The following is a 20,344-nucleotide window of genomic DNA, read 5'->3' as shown; positions in this document are numbered from 1 at the left end:
TCTTTTCAACTATCTATCTATCTAAGGAAACGATACCTCGATGAAGCATTAACAAGATCAAATCTATAAAACCAGTAGGACTTAAATGAAAAATATTAAATTCGAGGAGCTTTGAAAGCCTTGACGGTAAGTAGAGGCCCAGATATATGGTTCATTTAGACAGCAAAGGCACGGTATGCCTAAAATGTAATCACCCTGAAAAAATGTGAAAGAGTGCAGTTGGGAGAAAAGTTTTTGGTGGAAGAAGTCCGACCCTGATCGATGATGTACCACATCCCACATCTACTTTACGGAAAAAAAGGTGTGATCGTATATTTTGAAAAATTACGCTTGAACAAAACTCACTGAGAGATTCTTTCTTACTTTTCAGGTCTTTGTCTCGTTCAGAAACGGGGTCGGCTCTCTTGATTGATTGCACGATATTGCTTCCTATTTCTGGAAAGGCCCTCAAATCACCATTTAGCGTATCAAGCCAAAGTTTATTCATTCACCATTTTAGTTCTTCCTCAATTTTGGCAAGTGAGTTCCATGCAGCGCGAATTACATCTCCATATTATCGAAGACACCCCTTTCGCAATTTTTTCGATGGTGCAACCGACCAAGGATGCCCTTATTTGAGATGTAATCATCACGTGTTGCACGAGGCGTCGTTCATTCGCTTTTATGTTCGCCCAACACTCAGAACCATAGAGGGTGACGTTTTATCATGCATATACAGCTCGAAGTTATTCAGTGCAATATTTTTATCTACTGTATTATAATAGACACATCAATTAAAGATATGAAAAAGACAAATATAGCGAAGTTAGACAATTAAAGGTTCCCCCCCCCCTTTCCTTTCTTAAAAGTCAGAAGGATCACAGGAACGTAGTGAAAGCTCTGAAAGGACACAACTTCTACGGCTAAAGAAGAAAATGCTTGAAACTGTACATACCCACCAGCCACAAGGTTAGAGGTTCATTGGAGCCATATTTTTAAACGCATTTTGTCATTAATATTTCCAAGAACTTGCATCCGTGATGTATGTTTACAAAGGGAAAGTTATCTTTAAACTTTCCAAGTTTGTATTTTATTAGTGGACTTACATACAACTTTCTTCTTGATTATACTTTATTGCATTGTCTATGATTCTAAAGAGGCGAAATGAATGTAGAAGGGGAATTGCATGAATTCTCTCTAACTTATGAACGTCAAGAGTAAAGTCCTTAGTGGAATCACCTTGGAATGAGAAGTTAAGCGCCAAAGCGAAACTATTGCTCTTGAAATTTTCAATATAAATTCCTAATCGCGTCGCTTGAGAGGGGGTTGCTCATAATTAAAATCTCATAACTCCAAACTTACAAAATTTTCATTTTCCATCATTAATAATTACACCGTGTAATTATAAACATATTTTTTACTTTTTCCTGATATTTTCTTCCCAAATGTAACGCTACAACTTCCATTAATCAACCAAGGAAAAAAGTGAAATTTATTATATCTAAACATGCGATATTTCCACTATGAAAACAACTAGCGTCGAATCTTTCACTGAAACAGAATCGAAATCATAAATGTCCGTCATTAAGCGGTAGTTTTTCATTATTTTGTGATTATTATCAGCGATAATGACAAATTACTGCTTGCAAAGTATTAGGAGTCTATTATTATTTTATGTTTGACGGATAGGAATTGTAGGAAATTAATATAACCCTTGGGATTCCGGAACTACTACATTCTGTGTAGTTGAAAACAACATGCGAAAATCTATCAGGAGGAATGGCAATGGAGATGTATCGGTGTCCTTGCAATAAATCAATGAGTGTTGGAGTAATAAAAATATCTATGGAGGGAAGGAAGTCTATGAACGATTACAGTTTTCGAATCGGAAATTTAGCAGCTCATTTAGGTACCCAAATTTTAGGTCAAGGAACATGCTAGGCACGAATTCGTTTTAGGTGTTAATGTATTGCCTCGCCTGCTTTAATGCTCTATTATTTGTGGTATTCTATATCGAAAAAACTATATATCCATCAAAACTTAGAGCTTTCTTGATGATTATAGAATTTGCTGGGGTATTGCAACTAAACATTCGCAAGAGGCACGAATTTAGCCCTCAAAAACTCAACATGAAACAACTTTCTAGAGAAAGCCTGATAAAATGCGATTCTTTTCGTTATTTTTGTGTCAGCTGCGCTCTTCTCTTTATGGATTGCAAGGTGACAAGCGAATGAGAGATGCATTTCCTTGTGTGCAGCATATTTCCCTTTCTCTTACTTAAATTCCATCAACATTTCTATTACCATCCTTTCAATTCAATTCATAATAATTAAAAAATGATCATTTTTACAATTTACAATTTTATCTACAACCCTGACACTTTTTAACTTCCACAAAAACCTAAATATTTAATATAGAAAATTTCCAACATTTTGAAAACGATCATTAACCTTTTTGTTGTTGTTTGCACATTGATTTAATCATGTTGCATTTACCAAGTGTATACATAACGCTTGTCTCAGACTAAAAAGAAATATTGCGCTTGTGGATGCTGGAATAACTGTACCGCCGTCGGGTTGAGGCCGGCACGGGAAAAGTCGGCTGAGATGATCTTGTTTGAATTACATGGCGAACACAAAGTGTTCGCACCTCACCAAACACTTTTTAGGAGCAGTTTTTTGGTAGACAGGTTTAGATTTGTGGGTCATTTCTGGCACGATCGAATCAAGATATTTCAAGTGCGAAAGGATTTAAATGACTTTAAGTAAATGTGTTCGTGATTCGATACTGCAGGATTGAAAGTTATATATATGCTTCAACGTCGTTCTCGTCAAGTATAGGTCAGTTTCGATGATAGTTTTGGGTCCGTGAAAAATTTGTTGGAATCGGCGCTGCGACGTCGCCGTCGTCTCATATCAAACCTCAGACTTTTCAAACAACAGGAGGCGACGCTATCCTGGGCAGGAGATCGGACCCGTGGGCGGCATGAAGGGACAAGTTGCAAGGCTTTGGTGCATTGCATTGACAAAATAATATCCAGCATCAACCTGTGACTGTTGCTGGGACGACCGCAGGCCAAAGCGGTATAATCTAGCGAATCCGCGCCCCACCGGACCTAGCCGAGGCTTCACTGGAACTTAAGGCATTTTCCTTCGGATAATGAACAAACGCAAAAACAACGGTTTTTTTGTAACCATTAAGTTAACATGATATTTGCTAAGGTGACCGCAAAGAAGCATCGATTGAGGATTTGATTCATAGAGAATCTTCCTTCGCGATCGCGGCCTTCGGCTCCGGTGTTTTACGGCTGTAAGTGCGTGGATGGGCTGTTCTTTTTTTTTTTGGTTTTCATTTCTAGTTTTAACTGGCGTGTTATTTTCCGTTAGGCTCACGCGATATTTCAACGTTTGTTCGTTTTTCAGATGCCGGAGCGAGCCCACGCATTGATATAAGGTTGCATAAAATTTTGTTAAATGACATGTAAGGGATTGAAGTGTTTAAATGACCTTCTCACATTCCCGAGCCTAGTTGACAAAGAGGTACACAGGCGTGGGTCGTTGGAACAATTCAATGAAGCTTCAGTGTTTGTGGACAGACATTCAGCGTCAATTTCGGTCGACTCCGACCACTCAGTTTGGGCTTCTGATCATCGCCAATTCATTTTTATATTTAATCCTAAATGAATGCAAGAGATATGTAGAAATTTCGATTGGGATAAACAAATGGCGTTCTGATGCTTCAATAGATAATTAGGCGTAGACGAAGTTCTTATATGCGTTTCCGCAGGCCATTAATGGACTCGCAAATATTGTCGCTGTTAAACGGTGAATGCATTACTCAGGACCCTCGTAACATTGTTTCGCAGGCAAATCAACACGATAGGCACTAGAGCCTATCTAGAGCAACTAGATTCAGTTTCCGTTGTCTTCATGGCACATTAGAGACGACTTTAGCGAGAGATGCCATGACCTCAAACGGGGGGTGCGTGGACAAAAAACGTGGGAGTAAGTTGCTCTCCATTTGGCCCGGCCCAAAATCATGTGGATGTGAACTTATATTATCCGAAACATTGGCATTGTTCGATTGATCCGTTGGGCGCCAGATGATATGGCGTGGGACGGGTAGGTCTATAGTTGGCTAAACTCGCTAGCAAGCCCAACAACGTAGACTCAATTGTGCACCCTGGTCGGTGGAGACAGTGCTCGCGTGATCAGCGGTCCTCATCCTTCTCCTCGTCGGACGCGTCAGTATCAGTCTGTTTGGATCATAGTAGACAAACAATGTGGAACTAGCAATGCTTTCGTGACATTCGTCCAATCTTCGGGTGATGGGATCAGTCCAATTGTTCGTCGTGTTGTTGCTTGCAACTTCGCAGCATTTGAGATGAAACGACGGTAGTAGTTCGTCCTCGAGGAACCTTCGTAGCTCTTTAAACGTAACTGACCAAGGAAAATTACGTAGCGATAGGGCAATTCCGATTTTGTTAATAGTACAATCGAGGAACTCCATTTCCTGAACACCTAAAATGAACTTCTCAGCAAATCAAACTTTATCACTAAAAAGTCATAAAAACCGGACATGGACAGCTGCTCTGGGAATGTCACTTTCGGCAAAGGGGATGAAAAGCCTTCAATAGATCTATTTCAGTAAAGCTCCGTTTGCCGGCTAGCCCCGCGAGAAGATCTTCCATGTTCTATAATCAGCATAGGGCTGGCAGGAATTAGTTGAAGGTGCTTGATGAAAAGCAATGGCACATCTTGACATCTGACTTAGCTACAACTAACCTTTTGGGATTAAGTTGACAAGTTCTTTCGGCGACTGATAGGCCAATCGTTATAATGTGATACTGCACAGAGAGACGGGGGGCTATAGTTCCCGAATTCAAGTAGGTTAATGTCGGGAATTATCTGAGTACCTTATGGTAGTGCTTTTGTCCAAAGAACGTGGCTACAAGCCACCCGTAATCCGCAATAAACCATACCAAAATGTCCAAGACGGATTCCATATGAAGCCTAGATTTCCCGATAATGTGAATTGTGAATGATGACACACTAAGGAACCCCGAACGGAGGGCTCCGAAGCATGTCACCTGGCGGATGCCTTCAGCAGTAAGTAAAAGGGGGCGGTGTCAATGTGAAATTAATCCCCTTGTTGATGTTGATCACTTTAGTATCGCTTCCAGGCAGGGTATATCGTCGTACGAAGAGTTATTGAGATATTCTAAGAAAGAAGACTGGGGGTGTTTGGTCGGTGAACATAGCGATGACCTTTGGCAAAGGAAGTTATAACATTTCCGGCCTTTAGGTAAATGCGGAGCCCATGGCGTGATAATGTTTGTGCTTTGTTAGGTGACCTTTTTTCGAGATCTGAGCTTTTAGTGTCTCGTGTTGAAGGAGCGGGGTGGCGAAGAAATTCCTTTCCTACAGTGTTATGAGATCGGGAAGAGTACGGCGAAGCCTAAGTTTCGAAAATCAACTGACTGAGATAGGATGGCTGGCGTCCCATCTCATGTCCAGTGTCTGAAGGGGATAGTGATCCAGCGACTGAGGGTGAAAACATCGCATTTTATGTTAGATAGGTAGCACGGCTTTCGAACTGGCAGGTCCTCGAACGATGCCTTGATGGGGGTCAATGTGGAACGCGGCTACCCACGGTCCATGTACTTGTACATGCTCCGAGCTCAGGTGTTCAGGGCGGGCGATCAGAGGCGATCGGAGTTTTTAGGAGATGAATGTGAAGCAACTCTTATCATCAAGCGTCACCGGAGTTTATTTGGTACAATGGGAATCGGAATGGGCCTCTGAGAACGTATCCTTCAGGAGAAATCATAGAGGATGCGCTTTCGGCCGGTTGTTTGCGATTGAAACCTCCTTGTGGACTCAAGCGTGGAGTTGCTATGTACAACTTGGTCGCCGTATCTCTTAGTTGCGGCAGAGTTCTTAAATAGACTTCGAATTCACTGGTATGAATATGGAACCTACACTTAGTACAAAGCTGTACCAATGTTAGTGATGACGAGGCTCTAATTGTTGTTTCCGAAGAGGACCGTGCGGTTATGCATACACGCCAGGTACCCACGTTGAACCCCCACCCTCGCTACCTTCATCAGATCTATGCCTGTTTTGATAGTGAAGCGTGTACCGTAATTCAGGAAGCAATAAATACACAATGCCTTGGTCCTATGCAGAATATTGGGAGATGAGTGAAGCAGCCGGTACACCAACGATTCATATGAAATCTATGGTGAGTCAGAAGTCTCGATTAGGATACGATTGCAAAGATTTTAATAACCTGGTTATCTACAGCATATAGACAATGCGAGAATGCCCAAAAGGAAGGAAGCCAGTCAGAAAACAGAGAAAGACACAATTGATGCCCATGGTGAAATGCCATTAGGACTGAAAAATTGGAGGACACGCTTACCGGACTGAGGTAGCTGAAAGCAAATGTTGAAGCACCCGAAAGGGACTGCAGCGCTGCGAAAGAGAAGAAGGATCCTGAAATTGATCTCCGCATAACTATTTAAGTTGTTTTTTTCCTTCTGTTCCCATCTTCTTTCCACAGCTCAGAACTCAACATTCCATTTTAAAGTTTGCTTTTTCGTATACCATTTATCAAACGTTTATCCTCCCGACGCCTAGTACACATAAACCGCATTCCTGGAGGTCAAGATATCTGATGTTGACATTCCGAAGTGTCACCAGTGACTTTCGCTGCCGCAAAATTTCTCGCAACATTCAGATTTTAGTTTGTGTTTGCGGTTACTTCCTACCTAATTCTAAAACGCTCTAGTTACAACAGGGGGATAATTCAATGATTCTTCAACATTATTTCCTTTACTTTTTCAACGTTTTCATCAATTGTTGATGTATTGGGACATTCAGCACGAGCTTGATCATTAACATCTCCTCGGTCTTCTTGGAAGAGCTTCTGCCACTTTTAAATATATTTTTTTTCCGTATACAAATTCTGTGATCCACTTTTTTAACAGCAAAAAGTCATTGGAAAGTTACCTTACTTTTTAATCAAACATCATACAGTAAGTGGCATTAGTTTGAATGGAGTTTAAAGGAGGGCTTCCCACCATACATGCATACGGTGGAGAGGGGGGTGCTTTTTTTGTCGTGTGGGATGTCAAATGAAAGGTCCTTATTAGCACTTGCACGAGGAAGTGAGGGATCAAAAAATACAAAAATGAGCCAGGACTAGCAGTAGTTTTCGGAAACTACTCAATCTAAATATATGAAAAAATCAGGATGATGTATCTGTATGAAATCTTGATAACAAAATGCATTCCATCCCAATATTTGCTTAGATAATTATTATGGTTAGTATATTACGAATTTTTGAAATTGTCTAGAAAGCCAAGTTCATCTTAGGAATGACAAATGCAGTAGGGTGATGGTATCACGCATAATAATGGAAAGTTTGGTGCAAATCCTGGTATAAGTAACAAAATTATAGCAGATCAAACCAATTCCGTCTGTATTTAAGCATATTAAGCCATGTAAATGTGATGCTGACGTCATAATTAACAGAATAATTGGCAACTGAATATCATACTAAAGCCTCATACCTGGGGCAGTAGTAATCATTCATTTATCACATAACGGACAAAAAAATATGCATTTTCGAATCAAATTTCGGAGATTTCCAGCACAGACTCAGATTTATAAAATGACACTAAACAGCGGGGATTAATACCACCCGTTTTGAAAATTGATGACCCATTTATAAAATGTTAAATAACTGATAGCTAATCACCTGCAAACTGAGGCTTACCTTTCAAAAGTCATATTTAATTATGTGGTTTGAAAATGTCAATTACATAAGGGAATATGATTTAATCGGAATGCTATTAACATCAGGGCTCTATCGTTAGTTTTTACGTCACCATGCATTTTACCTGATACCTTTGGTTACAAAGAAGGGGGGGGGGGGGATATTAGTGATTGCATGGACAGTTTTCGTGATTTACAATTTGTAATGCGGTAGAGTCAGTCAACCATTTGTTTGACCGCAAATTGTTTACTGCAAGTTGTATTTAATAAGTGATTATTGGAAGCATATGAATAATATAATGTATGCGTGGAAAGCTCCTATATCTAGAGGTATTATACAATATCTAAATACTGCAATTCTGCAAAGTACAAAGCAACTGAAGATATTCAACTTAAAGCCTAAAGATATCCAATTTAAAGCCTCAAAACCATACTTACCGCCGTCTCAATTTCTCGGATTGTTGTTGGTAACTGAAGGTCGTAGGAATCTGGATTTTCAGCTATTCGATAGCTGATAATATAGTAATCGATAGAATTATAAAATTCCAATGGACGCCGCCATCTAATATTGACAGCGTCCTGTGCTTGACAGGTAAGATTGACGACAATAGGAGCACTTGGCCCGGCTATATCGGTACGTTGTATCACAGTATCTGATCCATCACCTTCATTTTTCTTGGTGAATGCTTTCACAGTTATTCGATATTCAGTGTAGGGCTCTGTAAAGGATGAGAGAAGATGCATTATTTATGACATATTCGTATATTCATTCCATAATACACACATATCATAAGGACACAAGCAAATGTTAACACAATTAATAGCCAATTAAAAAATCATGGGATACCATGTCAAAAACATTTTTTTGAACGATACTTCATGTAGCTTTTTTAATAAATAATCAAAATTAAATATTTCCCATAAAGGATATGTAATTCGAAACGAAATTGGAAAAAATAATATTTTAATTAATTATTAGTGTGATACCACAGCCCTGATGAAATGACTCCCGAGAATTGCACATTCGCAAAAAATTATCGTAATTTGTATTAAGTGAAGGGTTTGATTGGCAAAAATTAATCATGTCGGCATATATTCTGAAGGTTAATTTGCAAATATTGACATCTGATGATTGAAGTAACGGAAAAAGAATGCAATTAAAAGTTAGGTAGTATGAGGTGTGTAAAAACAAGTATACCACGCGTTTCTTGGTCTTTTCATGTGGTGTTGTAAAATGACCGTAAATTATAATAATTGAGAAAATGTTTCATTAAACTTCATGCAAATTTTTACAAGAATATTTTTACATCTTCCATTTCAAGGACTTTTTCAATCTTCATTTAACAAGGAAATTGAAAAATCTAAAGTTAGCATCCTAAAATTATTCACGTTCAAGATAAAGGACTGATCAAATTTTTTGTTTAGGAATTCAGCCATTTGATAGAGGACCGGACCAGTTGGGAAGTAACTTACTTCCACGGTCCTTTCAGTCTTCGGCAAGCTCCGAAGATGCAAAAATTAAACTTGCGGTTGCGTCCAGGACAGAGGCAACTCATCAGATGCTGCCCCATCTCTGCCGTGGGAACAGTACGACCGAAGTGGCTACAAGATGGTATTTTCTCGCTTATATAAACTCAAAAACAGGACATATGTATGAATTATATTCAAGACAAAACCCACGCATAAAAATGCAGGCCTAAAGCTGCCCGAGGCCAAACTAAATTTTGTTTAGGAATTAAGGGTCCTAAGTTTGAATTTGTATAAGAGAACAAATACTACCCTGTAGCCACTTCGGTCACGCTGTTTCCAGGGCAGAGGTGAGACAGCGTCTGATAAGTTGCCTCTGCCCTGGACGCAACCGCAAGTCCAAGTATAGATTGTTGGATTGTTGTTAAGGCATTCACGGAGCTAGATGCGGTATTCTCGAATGTTGGGACCTCATACATTTTCAAGGAAAGGTGGCTGGGGGCTATAGTGGACCTGACATCCGTGAGCACCGCTTTAGTCAGAAGAGTTCCTTGGCAAGTTAGTGGGGATTACACTCACAGTGATCACCAGGCATCTACATAGATATCAAGGGCGAATCTACCTCGAAAAAGAGCTCTCACAGATTGGCGGGGGCGTTGCCGAGTGGTTTGCCGAGTTGGATGGCGAAAACTTTCGAGGGGGACATGTTCTCTGTCTGATATATCTCTGATTGCTACGGTCATAGAAAAAACCACCCAGATTACCCGAAAGCAGACGATCATACTGTGTCTAGAAGGCGACTATTCCCCAGTAGGCAACCTAATTACTGGTGGAACAACGAAATAGTAAGTTTGTCAGCCGCATGTTTTCGGGCAAGGAGGCTCTACCAGAGGCCCCGAGCAAAATCCGGTAGTGAAGATCGAGAGAGGATGCATAGACAATTGTATGGACGCCTAAAGGAGCCGATCAGCAAAAGTAGAAGGAACTGCTTCAAACAGGTGTGCTGAGCTGTTGACATAAACCCTTGGGGCGGGGCGTACAGGGTGGTAACGAAAAGGCTACTTAGATTACCCCAGGTGACCTGTCCGCGCCTCCTGTTTTCTCAGCAACAAGATAGCAGAAGACAAATTGTGGCCTAGGTCAACGGGTACCTGGTACCTCCAGTTATTGAGGAGCTACGGGAAATATGTGGTAGGATCGGTGACAATAAGGTCCCAGATTTGGCAGATGGCATCCCTAACCGAGCTTCCAAGTTGGCAGTGAAAGCCAGGCCCGACTTTTTTGCCAACACCTTTGAAACATGCCTAAAAGTAGAAATATTCCCTGCCCTTTGGAAGAGCCAAAAGTTGGTATTGCTTCCCAAACCCGGTAGTCTACGTGGAGATCCAGCATCATATCGTCCAAATCGCCTGTTGGATACAATGGAGAAGATGATGGAGAGACTCATATATAACAGAATTCTACCCATCATCGAAACGTTCAACGGCCTGTCGCAGTGCCAGTATAGATTTTGACGCGCCCACTCTACGGTGGATGCAATAAGCATGGTAGTGCTGCGTGTGTGTGTGCTGTGCCGTAGTGGCGCTGGATATCAAAAATGCGTTCAATTCCACCAACCGGGGGCGAATTGAAAGCGCATAGGCTAACACAGGTGTTCCTGGATATTTGGCGTGTTTGGTGGAGAATTACCTCTCAGAGAGAACTCTCTGATACGGGAAGGATGAGGGTCCCAAACAGTATATAGTTAGAGTGGGGATACCACAGGGTTCGGTACTGAATTCCTTGGTATGGAATGTCACGTAAATATAATGGAGTGCTTACGCTTCCCGTCCTAGAGCTAACTACGATTGTAGGCTTCGCCGATAACCTGGCTGCAGTTGTTGCAGAAAAACACCCATAGGATGTGAAGGTTTGTGCGACGGAAACGACGAGAGCGGTAAAGACCTGGCTGGATTGAACCTGGCGAACGACAAAAGGAAAGCGATCTTAATAACAAACCGTAGGAAAAAAACACCGTGAAGGTGGAAGTCGGTGGATATATGGTCGTCTATAAGCCGGCTATCAAGTACCTGGAGGTGATAATTGCCACCAAACTGAGCTTTACGGAGCACCTAGAGTATTCATTTTAAAAGGCAACTGTCATGTTGCCAAATGTCGGTGGGTCGAAACGCTTGCAAACTCTCAAAAATGGAAGCAGGTGAATTCTGTTTACCGGCTGATGGTTTTGAGGGTTTGCAGTGCGTTTAGAACCACATTAGATGAGGCAGCACTGATGATGACAGGCATGATTTCAGTCGATATTCTGATGAATGAAATGAGTGTGCTCTACGACGCAAGACGTATGGAGAAGCATACGGAACGTAGGAATGCAGATGGGAGATGGGAGTCTTCGAAGGGGCCGGTGGACGTAAGGACGGTATGGTTTGGGTGGCAACAAGGGGAAACCAACTAACACGTTACTTTGTACCTCATGGGACACGGTGGTTGCTATAGACAGTATTTATAACACTTTGGGCTGAATGATTTGCCGAATTGCCCTGTATGTAATGACACACTGGAAGACGCAACGCATGTTATGTTTCACTGCCCAGGGTTCGCGTTGGAAAAAAGGGGATGCTGAGGTCGAAGATTTTAAGGATCATATAGGGAAAATGATTACTTTATGTACCCTATGATTAAAAAGTACCGGTAACTTTCGATTAAAATGAACCGCGCATGACGAACCGGTTTTTTTCGGCTTTTGTAAGTTTGCACCACCATAGCTGATATATATGTCATTATTTTATCGCCAATGCATCACTAGTATCTGCCTGGCGTTTGCTTACATCAGTCAACTCCTTATCTTTTGTCGCATTTTAATATGGTTACTTCTGTTTAGCAAAGAGTTTGTATGAAATTTTGTGTTGCTAACGAAACTTCGTGTGAAAATGTTACAAAAAACCTTTGTGAAGGCACCCGGGGCTGCCAGAGTGGCATTTTTGTTATCCCTTAAGAAGCGGGACATGAACACCCTAGTAGGGCTTTTAGCGGGGCACAGCCCCCTACAATACCACATGGAAAAAATCAGAGTGCTAATCTCGGCCATATGCAGACAATGCGAGGAGGAGGAAGAGACGGCCTTCACTTCGAATGCAGCTGCCCGGCCTCCTCAGACCTCAGCCGAAGATATATTGGTAAAACGAAGAGTCTGCGCATTCTGCCTCTGGAGAATGTTCTCAGATTCGCAAAGGCCTGTGAACGTCGTCGGCGAGAGACTGATGAATAGGCGATCTTCGGGGATAGTACAATGGGTCTAACAAATATCTGAGTGCTGCGACTTCCCCTACTAAACTAAACTAACTAACTACAGTTTCCAAACTGACTTCAGACCCTTCCAAGTCAATTTCAGAATATTCCATTGCAAACTCAGACTTTTTCATTCCAAAATCAGAATTTTCCGGGAAGTGACCAGAGTACGTGTCATTGCGTTGAAGGTCTTAATCAGGTGCTTGGTGCGTGGAGAGGGAGTCCTTGGACTACTTTGCCTATAATTCTTTCGTAGCCACATGCTTTTTTAGGTTTGAGTTCTCTGAGGATGCAAACAACATTTTTGATTTTGAACCGCAAGTTCGTTGTAGTAGAGGAGGGTGCGCTTCGGAAGTTGAATTTTGTTTTTCACTCTTTTGGATGTAAAAATAAATGAATTACCTGTTACCATTTCCTAGTCTCAAGGGTGGTGAATGTTGTTTCTGTTTCTTCAGATTTTTACAAGCTTTTCAAGGAGGATAAATCGATGTCCACTGTCGAAGTTAAACCTTTGCATACTGTGCTGGTTTTTATCGTTCAGTACTTTTCTTCTTGGGCCTTCTGATACTTCGGAAAATTTGACTGTTAACCTTGGAGAACCATACACATGTTTTTGCTTTTCGCAGATCATCCCTAGGATACGCGCTGAGGGCTTGAATCGGTTGGTCTTGTTAAATAGTTAACCATTCAAAAAATGGAGCAGATTTTTTTTTCAAATATTTGAGTAATAATGTATAGTGAGCTAAAATGTCACAAATAAAGAATAAAACTGAAAATCCTGATCTTTCCTTTGTGTAACATGGGACGTTACGGTCGCCTTAATTCTCCTCCTTGTCATATTTTCCCCTCAATTTCCTTTTCAATATTTAATCATTCACCCCCGAAACCAGGATTCAAATCTGGATCCTGAATTTTTTCCTCGGCTTCAGGAAGAAAAATTTCAATGAAAAACGTGGATATTAGGGGTCCATATAATTTACAAGTCAGACCTTTATAATTTTCACCCCGAGTCCGGTTTTTCCCAAAAGTCTCCGAATCTTCGGGCCTTTACGGATATATGCTGAAAGGGTATTGTCATCTGAACTTCTGAGGAATGTCTTTCTTTTTATATGAAACGATAATCTCTTCATTCAATTGTTTCTTCTTTCTTCTTCGTCGGAATGAGATGAAACCTCGATGGAATGCGGAGGGAGTCGACCAAAGCGATGCCATTCCGTCTTCAATGTTTCATTCTCACTATGTTCACGAATTCCAAAGGAAGAAGATAGAATTCTCGCGATTTCTTTTGTCTGTCTTTTGTTATCTAATAGATTGTAAAACGGGGAGCAACTCGGTTAATATTCCTCCGTTTGATAATGCCAGGGCAACAGATTCGTATTGGGATTACCACCAGCCTGTCGGACGAACCGAGTGGACCTCTTTTCATAAAGTTCTTCACCAGTAGTTTAAGGACTCATTAGATTATTGGTATATCCTTGAATTGATGCTAGACTACACTCAAGGTTCATGCGAGGATTTTGACAACTACATTCGAGCTGTGCGTTTGCTAGCTGATAGGCCGGAAAATTCTTTAACGGAAGACAAATTGGTAGAGCTGAGACTAGATAGTCAGAGGCAATTTCTCTGCTTTCCGGCTAGTACAGGCTCTCTGACCAATCGGACAGGTAATCTGCTGAATCTGAAGAGGAGCTGAACATGCAGTGTAACTCAGGAAATCTGTCAATTATTGTCTATCTAACCGAGAGCGTTTCTTGACGACAAGCACATCATTTGGTATAGTTTTTATTTTAATGTTGATATTGTTAATAAATATTATGAACAAAGTGCACCAAAGGGGTATTGTTTAAGGATCTGCTTTATATCTGAAATTTCACTACATTTATCCTTGCATTAACTCTGAACTTTCATTTGGGTGATCAAAATCGGTCATAAATTCATCTCCTGACCTGTTTTGAACTCATGCAGTAACGTTTTCTGGAAATTCAGACCAAGATATGGTTGCACAAGTTCGTAGTAAAGTTAGTCCTTAATCATTAAGATATCCTAGATGGATACAAAGTCTCCCAAGGCATTTCATTTGCTCATGTTGAAGAATAATAAATAATTAACAGAATTTATAGTGTTTCAGTCTCAATTTGTTCGTTCATAAAACTACGGGTGAGGTTCATGCATTATGCGTGCTTGTGGTGTATGTCCTTCCTATTGGGTTGAGTATAAAAGTACATGCAACATTGGAATTTCATTCAAACAATTCTCCCACACAATATGATAAGTAGTTTCAATAAAACATGCAAGCTTGAAAATTGAATAGGAAGGATCTTCACTTAGATTGGGCAGCTCGTATGTGATGTAGGGTCCGCCTGTAATCGATGAGCTTTTCAGAATTTCAACGCCTGTTTGATTGTCGTGCATATGAAATATGTGATATCCATCGATGGCTCCATTCAGGTTTTTCGGTTCCCGCCATGACAGTCGTATTGAATTCGATGTAACAGCTTGCACGGTTAGATTTTGTGGTTTGCTTGGCACTGAAATGAGACAAAGACAAAATTTGGTGGTTAGTGTCATGTGGAAATTGTAGACGTGTATTAAAAAAGGTCATTCGAAATGACAAGTACCTGCAAGCAATTCAACCAGTAATGTCAATTTTCAACAAAACGAACTCATCGACTTCAGTTCCGTACAAAATAGTGACAGAGAAAATCAATCTCGCTCTAATGAGCCCCAACAAAACTGCTTATGAATAATAAATATACGATAAAAGCCCATAAATGTCAAAGTACGTTCGAGGATAATTGCTACATTTAATTATTGATTTCTATAATAAAAGATATGGTTCCTTACTGCGTGCATTGCCGAACAGAAGCACTTTATTCATTGAAACAATTAAAAATATATTAGGCTTGATGATGTAGTCATTTTCGCATGATTTGAAGTCTATGAAATTTGACAGGGTTTGATTGACTTTGAATATGTGGTTTGGTTTTTTTAATAATAGATGTTAGCTTCAATTGTATGCTGAATGCGAGCAAGAAGCACATCCTTCCTATATTTTAGTTCAGGATTATTGTCAACATCAAGAATTTCTACTGGAATTATGAGCAGCGTCGATTGTAAATTAAGAAAAAAATTGTTTTTATTTTAGTGGGAGTTTTATTGTGAATCTATGAGTCTCACAGCACCGCCCTTTAATTATGATCCAATTTGGACATTTCTCGAGCCGACCCCGCTTATGAACGGGACAAAGGCTGAAGAAAATGAGAAAAGAAGAAGAATTTGAAAAAGATTCCAGGTTAAATCTGAAAAGATACATAATGTCTTACCAAACAGATAAGTACACCTTCTTCAGAAAACATACCCTCAATTTAATACTAATAAAAAGCCTAAAACTAGAAGCTCGGAGTTCTGGTATGAAAGGAACGTGATTTTTTTTATCAGACTTTCGGATAGTATGTTATTATCAGAGTTTTTGAGAATGTCCTGTGAAGTAAAAGAGTGCTTTATAGCCCTCGCATTCTCACCCTTTTAAATTAATACTAAAACTAATTGCGGTTTCGAAAAGTACTAATCGCGACCGTTTGTTTGATGCCCCACATGCCTGTATTCCTGAAAAAAGGTTATTCCCCTCTCCCCCACTTTTCAATGTATGGACCCTCTCCTTATTAAACTATTTTCAAATTATCATGGTAAAGCTTGATTTGTCAGCCCCACTCGGAGAGGGAAGGTATCCCGCATTCCGGCAAAAGAAGAAGGTCGAGAGTTTACAGCGCCCCGAAAATGGAGGAGGGGAGTGATTGCCACGAGTTTTTATCAAATTTGAAGACGGGATACTTCTTCCTTCCTCCTCTGTTAACTTTGCACTCTCTACGGAGATGGGGTTGAAAATTCGATCTTTACCAACCTTCCTTCATACATACATCATCAAAGCATTAGAGCGTGTTATAGCACCTAATTGCATTGCGTTAGTTTCCTTACTGGTGTGTTTTCGGTTATTTCTTTTTTTTTTTTGAAAACGGTGGCTTTTCCGTAAATGAATGGGTACGTGTACTTAATTGTAGAAGGCATTTCGATTTCAATTGCATGCGTTGAAGGGGGAGGGGGAGTTCTTTGTGATTTTAAGCCAAGGGATGTTGAGTGTCAGTTTTTTGTCTGTGAACAATTACTCCAGCGGCAAAAAGGATTTCTTCATCGCATTGTGACAGATGATAAAAACTAGACTCATTATAGCAACCCAAAAGATGAAAGAAGGAGGAACGAAATTTCTTCCCTGAGGTGTTGCGAGATTGAGGACAGCATAGCGAAGCTCATGTTTCGAAGGTCACCTGGCTGGGATGGGATGACTGGCGAGATATGCAAAACCACCTGACGGGTCATCCCATCTCATGTCTGATGTCTGTTTGAATGTTGTTTACGGGAGGGTTATTTCCCTACATTTTGGAAGACTGCCAGGGCGGTTGTGCTTCTAAAGTCGCCAGAGAAGATTAAGAGTAATCCTCGGTCGTGCAGCCGTGCACCGACACCTCAATGCATGTGAAAAGCTCTGTTGTCCCTTATGCTAGCAAATACGTCCTTGGAATCTTCGATTTCAAAGACGCATCTGATCATCTAAGTTCGTCATTTGTGTTATTGAAACTTCATCCTTGTGACCGCCAGGAATTAGCTTTGTGGAAGAGCTGCTTATATGGTATTAAATTATTCGTCCAAGGTGTTAATGATCGTCTGTGGAACTAAGAAGCCGATATGTCGCATTCACGCAAGAATACATCGCCTTAGGCCACATGACAGAACACAGTTACTATATGCCTCATCATGCCGTATGTAAACAGGACAGCTCAATAACGAAGCTTCGAGTTGCATTCAGGGCGTCGCAAGTCACTCCAGCAGAAAAATTCCTTAATGATATGTTGGTAGTTGGCCCAAGCATTCAAAACAATCTTGCGAATTTTATCATGAAGTGGAGAACGTTGCAATACGTAATAGCAGCTGACACGGAGAAAATGTGCCGGCAAATTTTAATTTACCAAGCTGACCGAGACTATCAACGAATACTCTGGAAAACCCACCCATCTGAAACCTTGAAGCATAATAGACTGAACACAGTCACTTACGGGACAGCTAGTGCTCCATTTTTGGCAATTCAAACCTTACACAAGTTGGCAGAGAATGAAGCATTCAATTATCCGAAGGCCTGCGACACAATAAAACAAGAATTTTATTTGGATGAACTATTCATAGGTGGTGATACTCTCCAAGAAGTCCACCAATTGCAACAAGACCTAATAAGTGTGCTGAACAAAGGAGGATTTCATCTAAGAAAATGGACTGCAAATCACGAGTCTACTAGAAGCGATTGAATTTTGTGCTACCCGACAACATAAAGGCATTAGTACTACATTGGAATCCTGCAAAGGACGCATTCACATTTAACGTGTGTTTGCCAGCGACCAAGGGTACACGTCTTACAACGAGACAACTGCTATCAGAGACGTCTCAATTATTTGATCCAATTGGCTGGATCCAACCATGTCTAATAATAGGGAAAATTATCATGCAACATTCAACAGCCTGGGACGAGCTCATAGAGGTCGAACTGAAAACAAAATGGATGAACTTAAGAAATCAACTAGAATTGTTGCAGCATCTTTGGATACCACGGTGGTTATGTTGTAACAAAACCGATCTCATTGAAGTGCACGGTTTCTGCGACGCATCAAAATCAACATATGTCGCCGTCCTGTACGGTCGGATACAACACTCGGATTGTACCACAAAAATACGACTATCAACATCAAAATCAAAGGTGGCACCCTTGAAGATATTATCCTCTTCTGTGGAGCAGTGCTATTAGCATAGCTAATGAAGACAACTTTGGAAGCACATCGATGGCCGCATGCCAAACAATATTATTGGACCGATTCCACAATTGTTTTGCAATGGATTCAAAATCAACCAATCAAGTGGAAAACCTTTGTGGCTAACCGTGTAAGACAAATACAGACTGGCTCTGACCTCAAGCAATGGGAACATGTACCAAGTAAGTCAAATCCAGCTGATATTGCGTCCCGAGGAAACCTCCCCCAAGATTTACTGGGAAATAAACTTTGGTGGGAAGGTCCAACATCGCAGCGAGAAGACTCCTCCAAATGGCCTAGAAATAAAGGCTACGAAAATAAAGCTGCAGTTGATCTAGAACTGAGATCTAACACTGTTGCGTGTTTCACGACATCAATGGAATCCGGGAAAAATGACCTAATCGACAGGTTTTCTACCCTGTCGACACTAGTAAGAGTCCACGAGTCGCTTGGTGCCAGTCGTAGCACCGCTACCGCGAGGCGGCAGGCGAACAAATAGTTTCCAGCCTGGAATCCGCTGCCGTCATTTGTACACATTGTACTTCTAATCCGAAACCCTCGACTTCGGGGGATCTCTCAAAAGTAAGGACCGACAAGAACCTAGGTCGCCGGAAACCTTCTAATCGAGGCTCCACACTGTTTAAGAGCCAGTACCAGAAGGCCATGCAGTCTAGACCCCGCCTACGGGCTGTTGAAGGAGATGAGAGTCGACGGTCGGACGGGGACTGACGAACTCCCCACGCACACAGATCATGCTGAAGGTAACGCAGATAAATCTGCAGCACTCGTCTTCCTTCTAGAGGAAGGTATCGACATCGCACTAATACAGCAGCCCTCGGTCGGAGCCGACCGAACCATCAAAGGGCTATAAAGCAAATATTTTAATTTATTCGACAGCACAGGAGACGCTGATCAGGACAAACCTAGAGCATGTATCCTCACGCAAAAGAATCTGCATGTTTTCTGTGTCCTGAGTTCCAGCGACCTACTCGTGGTCAAAGTCCAGCAGGCGGGGACAGAGAACGTGTATATTTCCGCAACTTACATGGGTCACGACCGATCAGCTCCGCCAGAAGGACTATAACATTTGGCCAGCACCATAGTAACAAAGAAGGCCAACCTGTTGATAGGCTGCGACGCCAATGCAGGGCATACGCTTTGGGGCAGTTCGGAAATCAACGAAAGAGGTGAGTTGGTGTTATTACTACAAACCTATTGGTGTGTAACAGGGACAGTACACCAACGTTCCATTTTCCCAGCTCGGAGAACTGTGACGGTTTGGAGGAGGTCCTTGATATCATCCTAGTAACCGACAGTCGGATTCTTAGGGTGGAGAACTGGAGAGTGTCTGATCAGAGATCCTTCTCAGACCACAGCTGGATATTTTTCAATCTAGATTTCCCCGCAGAGATCTCCAAACCCTTCAGAGACCCCAAGAGAACTGACTGGAGAAAGCTTGGTCAAGTAATTAAGAACAAACTCTCCAGTGCCCAAATTGACATGACAGATGAACTGGAGTCAAAGGTCGGGGCTCTGGGAAAGGCATTCGATACCGCCTTTAAAGTCTCGTGTCTTGCTAAATACAGCAAGAACACACTGCCACTGTGGTGGAATGGAGATCCCTCCAACCTCAGGAAGCTGACCAGGGAAATCTTAAACATCTACTACAGGCATAAATATTGGCAGCTATACAAGGACTACCTGAAGAAGTATAAGTCGTCAATTGGTTGGCCTGTTGTCAGAACATCGAAAGCACCAGCGAATCCGCGAGTCTCAGTAAGATTCTGTTCAAGGAACATAAGGGCCCATCCTTCCTTAAAATGTCGGGAGGCTCCTGGATCGAATCTTCTGGTGAAACCTTGGAGCTATTGGTTCAGACGCACTTGCCTGCCCGCGAGGAGAATTGCGGGTCAGAACCTTACTTGGAGGGTTTGCGGCCATCCCAGTCGTGCGAGAATAACAAATCGGTAATAACCGAGG

The 20,344-nt window shown here is 41.4% G+C and overlaps 1 protein-coding gene across 6 annotated transcripts in view; it reads right to left on the bottom strand.

Moving 5' to 3' along the window:
• LOC119656717 (tyrosine-protein phosphatase 99A) overlaps positions 1-20,344 on the bottom strand; it is a 588,033-nt gene that overhangs the window by 96,858 nt on the left and 470,831 nt on the right. For all 6 annotated transcript variants that reach the window (XM_038063239.1, XM_038063240.1, XM_038063242.1 and 3 more), the window contains 2 exons: positions 14,837-15,040; positions 8,199-8,479 (listed from right to left, as the gene is read on the bottom strand). In XM_038063239.1, coding sequence (XP_037919167.1) covers positions 8,199-8,479; positions 14,837-15,040 — 485 coding nt within the window. The remainder of the gene's footprint in view (positions 1-8,198; positions 8,480-14,836; positions 15,041-20,344) is intronic.

The sequence above is a fragment of the Hermetia illucens genome, chromosome 5, assembly GCF_905115235.1.
Source record: "Hermetia illucens chromosome 5, iHerIll2.2.curated.20191125, whole genome shotgun sequence".
Classification (NCBI taxonomy): Eukaryota; Metazoa; Arthropoda; class Insecta; order Diptera; family Stratiomyidae; genus Hermetia; species Hermetia illucens.
The sequence above is the reverse complement of the archived record's forward strand: the minus strand, read 5'-3'. Positions and strand labels throughout refer to the sequence as shown.